General features: G+C 44.1%; 2 protein-coding genes across 12 annotated transcripts in view; both read right to left on the bottom strand.

The window, feature by feature from the left end:
* Positions 1 to 2,824: 2,824 nt before the first annotated feature.
* LOC101111868 (transcription elongation factor A N-terminal and central domain-containing protein) overlaps positions 2,825 to 8,409 on the bottom strand; it is a 58,272-nt gene continuing 52,687 nt past the window's right edge. For all 5 annotated transcript variants that reach the window (XM_060408230.1, XM_060408233.1, XM_060408232.1 and 2 more), the window contains one exon: positions 2,825 to 3,894. The gene's annotated coding sequence lies outside the window, so the exon portion shown is untranslated. The remainder of the gene's footprint in view (positions 3,895 to 8,409) is intronic.
* Positions 2,825 to 8,409, bottom strand: part of RAB9A (RAB9A, member RAS oncogene family) — a 58,272-nt gene continuing 52,687 nt past the window's right edge. For 6 of the 7 annotated variants that reach the window (XM_060407211.1, XM_060407212.1, XM_060407213.1 and 3 more), the window contains one exon: positions 2,825 to 3,894. In XM_060407211.1, coding sequence (XP_060263194.1) covers positions 3,252 to 3,863 — 612 coding nt within the window. In that variant the 5' untranslated portion in view covers positions 3,864 to 3,894 and the 3' untranslated portion in view covers positions 2,825 to 3,251. Of the gene's footprint in view, positions 3,895 to 8,409 lie in introns of those variants that run through there. The other variant, NM_001161870.1, reaches the window with a different exon arrangement.

Genomic DNA, 8,409 nt, shown 5'->3' with positions numbered 1-8,409 from the left:
CACAAGACAAACTGGGGGACATTAGTAGCACCCTGGGCATCGGGCCCACCGAGCACATGCAAGTCAGCATTAAGCCCGTCATCTACACTAGCACTCCCAGTGATCCAAATAAAATGCACAAGCCCAGTTCACTCCTCTTTCACTACCTAGGATGCTTCAGTGGTGCCCACATTCTCCACATAAGTAGGGACCGTGGGTCTCTCCTCCGCCCTGCTACACCCACATCCATTACCTCTATGGTCAGGAAAGCACTTCCTGGTTGACAGTCCGCAGTGGTAATTTCTCAGAATCCATGGACTACACCGAGCCTTCTTCCTACCTACCGCTTCCCTGCCCCACCACCCCAAGCTGCTGGAACTGAAAGCTTATACAAGGTTTCACAGAAACATGAAATGCCAGGTTTTAACATGTGGACCATCTTCGATATTTTAACTTCAGTTGGGGAGTTTTTCCCAAGGGGGAAGAGACAAAAACAGTTAAATATCCACTAACAAATATGCACTTTGCCATCTTCCATGCAGCACACTGTAACCGCTACATCAACTGTCAAATGTACATCTGTCCATCCTCCCAAGTTCAGTAGTTTGCCTTTTCCTTAACCTTGCCCTGTCTCAAAGGCTTTATATCCAAAGACAGCACAAAAGCCCCTTCAGACCTGTAACCCTGGGGCCCCTGAGGGACAGCATGCCCCACTTCTCCCCTCCTGCCTGCTCCCTTGGGGCTCTGAAGCTGCTTGCACCCTTCCTGCCACTGCAGTCGCCTGCTTTGCTCCTCAACTCTCACTTTCTCCGTTTCTCATCTTTGTGCAACACCAATCTGAGTGCCTTTTACTTTCTTAAAAGAACCAGACTTTCAGCTACCTTTTGCTGCAGCACGAAGAGCTCTTCCATCAGTGAGTGTTCCTGTGATGGCTGAAGCTCTTCAGTCAGGTCTTGTTCCTCCCCTTCTTGTCCCATTTCAGTTACTGGCTTTGCTCAGGGAGCCTCTGTTCACCAGGTCTTTTAAGTCACATTGTGATGCAAGATTACTCCCCCTTCCATCAGCCTGTCTACACACATGAAAATATGGTCCTTTGATAAAAACTTTTTGCTGCCCAGCTCTAGACCTCTGAAATGCCAACTAATCTTTAACTGGAAAAAAGTTACTGAAAAGATGCTTCAAAGTTTGGGAAAATCACTAAGCTATTAGTTAAATCTATACAAGTATCAAAATTATACATTTTGTAAATACCTACACACACATTGTATGTAAGGGCTGAATTGTGTCCCTCCAAAAAATTCATATTCAACAAGCCTAGCCCCCAGCCCCTCAGAATGTGACTATATTTGGAGACAGGGCCTTTTAAAAGGTAATTCAAGTTAAAATAAGCTCCTTATATGTAAAATAAATAAGGTCCTACTGTCTAATACAGGGAATCCAATCTCACTAGTATTCTAAGGGGGAAATCTGGACACAGAGAGGTGGGGTTGGGGAGGTAGGGAGAGTTGTATGCAGAGAAAAGGTCCTCTACAAGCCATGAGAGGACTCAGGAAAAACTAAACCTGTCAACACCTTGCTTGTGGACTTCTAGCCTCCGGAACTGTAAGAAAAGAAATCCCCATTGTTTAAACCACCCAGTCCACGTGTTATGGCAGCCCTGGCAAACACAATATGCTTTCCTTATGTACTAAAAATCTACACGGATATCCAAGAGACTGATACATGGCTGCCTGCACAAGCAGGAAATGAAGACATTGGTTCCTTATGCCTTCTACTTTTCAACCATGTGACTCTATCATCTATTCAAATAATAAAAAATGTACTCCTGATATCCATTGGTGACCAAGGTATAGGAAATGTTAATATCCTACTGCCAGCTAGCTAGCAGTCAAGGGCTTGACTGTGAGAAATCCATGCAGCAAATAAATGAGGTGGGTCTACTATAATGGAAATACATCCAGACAGATTAAGCAAAAAGGGTACATCACAAAACAATGGGCACACTTGGTTTAAAATAACAAAGCAACTCCCCTAGGGAAAAAAAATAAAGGCAATATATAATATACACTAATTTGTTAACAGTGGATGCCTAGTTTTTGAGTGGAGGATTAGTTTGGAGAAGCAGAATTGATTATAAATAATAAAAACTAGAGCTCTCTCTTCATCAACTTGAGAACATAAAGAGACTTAATCTCCCCAAATTTAAAATGTGAAAATGTTTTGCTTATAGCCAAACTGTCTGCAGTATTAGAAAGTGAAAGACTTTCAAATTCTTAGCTTACTGTAATGATATTCTTTGTCAGTGGTTCCCAAGCTATGGGGCCAGGGAGAGAAGTATCTCAATCTAGCTGTTCCCAAAACATACTCCCCTGCCACAGGACCACCCCCACCCCCCAAAGCATGTCCCTTGATCACCCACTGCTCTACAGCCCTGGGTGCTGTCCTCACTCACATGCAGCCCAGGCATCGGTGTGCCTCTGCAGGGCAGGATCAGTGTGAAGGGCGCAGCACCCACAAAAGACCATGATGCGCTTTATCAATTAAGTCTGGTCACTGAAGCAGAGTTGACAAAAGAGCTCCTTGCGACCAAATCACCACACAGTTCAGTGACACTGGATAAATACATGCCCAAATAAAGAGGTCTTTGTTTACCCTCACACTAAGTACCAGCCAGAAGTAGGATTTCCTCCAAAAATGATAAAAGCTGGCTTCTGTGTTGAAGGGGGTGTGGCTCACGTATGGCACACAAATGACAAGTGATTACTAGTGAGATCAATTCTGATACGCAGAGTGAAAAAATGAACATAAAGAGAAAGAAGTAGTAATCAAATAACCACAGTGCAAATGCATTCAATTTTGATCTTTAATAGTTAACATTATTGCTTTAGGACATGCTTTCCCTGAACCAGAACAGAATGCTAATTACATAAAAATATACACATAGAAAAAGTAGTTCTCCATATTCCCAGGGAAAAGACAGTAACTTCTAGGATACTCAAGTGTTTTAATTATAAAGTCTTGGTCATTTCATTTATTAGCTCTGTAACATACATATTTAAATTAAACATTATTAGACAGCCGTTACAATGGGTGCGTGTCAGGCGCCGTTACTGAGTAAATGGATTCTCTCGTGAGGGGATGTGTCGCTTCCCCCACCCACTGACAGGCACGGTTAATGTTTGAGTATGTGATGCGTCGCTGCACACGCGTACCCTCTTCTCCGCCCAGAGCCCATCTGTGCATGTGGGTGAGCTGGTCAGGTCGCTACCTCTCTAACTTCCACAGCAAGATGAGCTGGGCTTGGGCTTCCGGTGCAGACGGACCGTGTCTGTCTGAATCAAGGGATCTGACCTATCCTCGGTAGCGAGCACTCTTCGAACTGCTTCCTCAAAGGCTGCTGCGACATTCGTGGCATCTTTTGCACTCGTTTCAAAGTAGGGATAGTCACCGTTGTCCCGGCACCAGGCTTGGGCTTCTTCTGCAGACACTTGCCGCTCGCTGATGTCAACCTTGTTGCCCAGAATCACAAAAGGAAAGCTTTCGGGCTCTTTCACATCTGCGTAATATATGAATTCTTTCTTCCAGTTACTCAAGTTCTGGAAGCTCTGAGAATCATCGACACTAAAGGTAAGCAGGCAACAGTCAGAACCTCTGTAGAACGGCGTCCTCAGGCTTCTGAAGCGCTCTTGACCAGCCGTGTCCCAGATCTGCATGGTGACAAAGTGTCCATCCACCTCCAAATCTTTATTTAAAAACTCCACACCTATTGTATGGAAGAGCTGGGCATCAAACTTATTAGTCACATATCTGTTCATTAGAGAACTCTTCCCAACACCACCATCTCCAAGGAGAATGACTTTGAAAAGCGATGATTTTCCTGCCATTATTAATCTCAAGATCTCTGACTGTGGAACCCTGTAAAACAGAAGAGTACCATTACATTCCTTTAGACCTGTACCTAGTTCCACGTGCCTCTCTGAACATCAGTGCTAAGGGAAAGAAAACGCAGGGAATACGTGACAGCCAGAGATGTCAGCTACTGAGCTCTGCACCTCGCGCCAGGCTCCATCCTACCGTCACTCCCGACGACCACTGCTGAGGGCTCGTTCTTCCCCTTCCTCTGGTTACCCTTGACTGAGGCTGGCAGTCAAAGCCGAGTCTAACCCCCAAACCATCCTCTCAGCTCACAACAAGCCCTGCCACCATTTGTTAGAGAGGCACCAGGAGACCGAAGAGGGCACATTTCCAGAGCAACTGCAAATTGCCCTCTGGTGGCATGGTTCACTGATGGCTTTCCTCTCAGGCCAGGGGGCTTCTAGCCAATCCTCTCTGTCTCTCTCCCAACACTATCACCATAGGAGCTGCCAAGCAGGGAACAGGGGACAGAGTTCACTGATCTGGCTGTGAACAGACCAAAGCCAACCACTTGAGTAAAGGACTCTGTTCTCTTCACTGAGGACACTTTTTTGTATTGGCTAACATTAATGTCAGCACCAATGGAATTTTTATCATAATATAGTAACCTAGCACATTCTACCCACAAGATTCGTTTGGGCAGCTCCAACACTTCTGAACAAATGCGAGCCTGGGCTGTTTGTTACTTGTATTTCGAAGGGGGATGCAATGAACCTTAAACCAAAATGTGGTATGGTGCCCATGCTTTGAGGGGAAGCCCTGGGAAGGACTAGACTGCCCCGTGCACCAGTGAGGAGGGCAAGGGTGGGGTGGGGTGGCATATGAAGACTCAGCCACCTATTTACAGCCTGGTGGGAGCGTTGTTTGTATTTAAGGCTTCTATTTTAACTCTTTATTATGGAAAATGTCAAACATACACAATTTTGGAATAATGAGAATAATATAATGATACCACACAGGCCCTAAACCTAGTTTCACCAATTATCAACTTACAGCAAATCCTGTTTCCTCCATAGTGTTCCATTTTCCCTTCTCCCAAATTATTCTGAATCAAATTATAGCATGTAGTCTGTAAATATTTCAGTATAAAATGGCTTTTTAAGATATTAAAATTTCTGGAAGCAGACAATTTTTAGTACCGTCTAACAGTACTTTCTGCAACGAAGGAGGCACCCTCCATGTGGACTGTCTGATATGACAGCCACTAGCCACATGTGGCTATTGAGCACTGAACTTGTGCCTGGTGGGAGAAAGGAAATGAATTTTAAATTTTATATAGTCTTAACTAATTTGAATAGTCACATTTAAAGAGCAAACAGCTGTATTGGATAGCACAGCCCTACAGCAAAAATGGCAATTAATTTTCCCATGAAAGTAGATAATATGAATCCCTCAATGGGAAGGTAGTTAAGGCATGAACAATAACTGTTATATTGACTAGGCAGTAGGGACCTCCCTGGCGGTCCAGTGGTTAAGACTCCATGTTTTCACTGCAAGGGGCCCAGGTTCGATCCCTAGTTGGAGATCTAATAAGATTCCACATGCTGAGCCATGTCAACCAAAAGAAAAAATAAATCATTGCAGTAAACAAACATTATCTGGCAATCTCCTGGTATACATGAGCATGACCCAGTATAACGAAGCCAGCATAACTGAACACTCCCCATAACCAGCAAGAATTCATCTCCTACTACATGCTACCACACTATTCTTACAAACATGTGGCAACTTGCCCCTCTTACTGGCTCTCTGACATTACTTACTACAGTAATTACTACTATAAACAATTTAAATTGGCGAGGCAATCAGGGAGCATACTAGCTGGAGACTTTCCAACCTCAGCACATGGCTCTGCCCACTGCCCAGGCTAAATTACTGTCAGAAAGGAAACTGAAACTATCTCAAACCCCTTCATTTCCTGACACAGTAACAGTGCACTAAATTGGTTCCTTAATTCTTTGGAATCTTCCTCACATGACTTCAACCCAGAAAAAAGAGCATCAAAACCAAAAATGCACACAACTATTCTTACATAGGGAAAGTGAAAGTACTAGTCACTCAGTCCTGCTCGACTGTTTGCGACCCCAAGGACCACAGCCCACCAGGCTTCTCTGTCCATGGGATTCTCCAGGCAAGAATACAGGAATGGGTTGCCATTTCCTCCTCCAAGGGATCTTCCCAGCCCAGAGATCAAACCCGCATCTTCTGCCACTCCTGCATTTCAGGCGGATTTCAGACAGATTCTTTACCACTGAGCTACTAGGTGATAATGCCCCCTCCTTAACATTCTTTAGTGGTCTTCCAGACTCAGGTCTAAGTCCAACTTCTAAGGCAAGACACCTGGTCCTGTTCCCCATTCTCACCATCAGCCATTCAGAAATGCACTGTCAAGTGGAAGTGAAATTCAGATCCACAGGCTCAGCCCACATACTCACCTTTACCCTGGCCCACGCTGCTCCCCCTGCTGGCAACCCCACCCACTACTACTACTACTACTACTACTACTACTACTACTACGTCTCTTCAGTCATGTCCAACTCTGTGCGACCCCATAGATGGCAGCCCACCAGGCTCCGCCGTCCCTGGGATTCTCCAGGCAAGAATACTGGAGTGGGTTGCCATTTCCTTCTCCAACGCATGAAAGTGAAAAGTCAAAGTGAAGTCGTTCAGTCGTCTCCGACTCTTAGCGACCCCATAGACCATAGCCCAACAGGCTCCTCCGTCCATGGGATTTTCCAGGCAAGAGTACTGGAGTGGGGTGCCATTGTAACTTGGCCCTCAGAACGCTCTGTCATCCCTAACACTGTAAACTTCCCCCAGTAGCCCCTCATTCGAGGACTGTTCCTTTCCCAGGGTTTTCAAGATACATAAACACGGACATTTCATGTTGTGTTGTAAGGGTGTAAAAGACGTGCTCAATTCTAGTCTATCATTTACCCCAGGACTCTAGTTAAGTCTCTAGTTAAGTGTCTAGTTTGCTAGACACAAACTTCCACCGCACAGCATCAACTTGCTAGTATCTTTACATCACATTATAAACCAGACTGTGCAATCTAACAACCTCCACCCAAACGAGAGGTTACATATCTACTGAATTAAGTCTTAGAAATTCCTTGAGATTTGTAGTCATAACTTTTATCAGGATACTTTGATAGTTTTTTTCTTCTTGCATAATAATGTAGGATTTGGGATATGCTAGACTCACATACCAGGAAATAGGTACATTTTTTTACATTTCCCATATATAATTTGGGGCCTCCCAGATATCTTATTCCCATCACTTCATGGGAAATAGATGGGGAAACAGTGGAAACAGTGGCAGACTTTATTTTGGGGGGCTCCAAAATCACTGCAGATGGTGACTGCAGCCATGAAATTAAAAGACGCTTACTCCTTGGAAGAAAAGTTATGACGAACCTAGATAGCATATTCAAAAGCAGAGATATTACTTTGCCAACAAAGGTCCTCTAGTCAAGGCTATGGTTTTTCCAGTGGTCATGTATGGATGTGAGAGTTGGACTGTGAAGAAAGCTGAGCATTGAAGAATTGATGCTTTTGAACTGTGGTGTTGGAGAAGACTCTTGAGAGTTCCTTGGACTGCAAGGAGATCCAACCAGTCCTTTCTAAAAGAAATCAGTCCTGGGTGTTCTTTGGAAGGAATGATGATGCTAAAGCTGAAACTCCAGTACTTTGGCCACCTGATGCGAAGAGCTGACTCATTGGAAAAGACTTTGATGCTGGGAGGGATTGGGGGCAGGAGAAGGGGACAACAGAGGATGAGGTAGCTGGATGATATCACTGACTTGATGGACGTGAATTTGAGTGAACTCCAGGAGATGGTGATGGACATGGAGGCCTGGTATGCTGTGATTCATGGAGTCGGACACGACTGAGTGACTGAACTGAACTGAACTGAACTGAGATATCCTCTTTGGGAGTATGTTGGCATTTGCTCAAACAACTAATATAGACATACACAACTCTCTCAGTCTAGCTGCAGCACTGAGTATAGACACACATATGATAAAGATAATTATACAAACTATCTTATTTCCCACTGACATCTAACAAAAGTTAGCTTGATGCAATCTATCATTAACATAACATAATTAGTTTATGAACATTAAAAATTTCCCCTTTTTCTTCTCTAAAAACAGAAAAATCCTTTGAAACCTCTTTAGGATAAGCTGAATGAATAAAGGTATCCTGCTATGTTCTTTTCAAGACTTACCTTAAAATGTAATATGAAGCCTTTTATACTTCAGTTTAGGATTGCCCAAAGGCAATAATTTTCACCCAAGCTAAAATATGACTTTAGCAATCAGTTAAACACTATTAAAAAAAAAAAAGAAGAAAACTACATGTCTCTTCACCGTGCCGGACTAGAGTCAAGCTCAACAGGGTCTTCTTTCCCTGCTGATTCCGCCAAACCCGTTCCCTTGGCAGGGACTTCCCAGGTGGCTCAGACAGTAAAGCGTCTGTCTACAATGCGGGAGACCCAGGTTCGATCCCTGG

The sequence above is a fragment of the Ovis aries genome, chromosome X (genome assembly GCF_016772045.2).
Source record: "Ovis aries strain OAR_USU_Benz2616 breed Rambouillet chromosome X, ARS-UI_Ramb_v3.0, whole genome shotgun sequence".
Lineage (NCBI taxonomy): Eukaryota > Metazoa > Chordata > Mammalia > Artiodactyla > Bovidae > Ovis > Ovis aries.
Note: the sequence above shows the minus strand (reverse complement) of the source record. Positions and strands in the feature narration are given on the sequence as shown.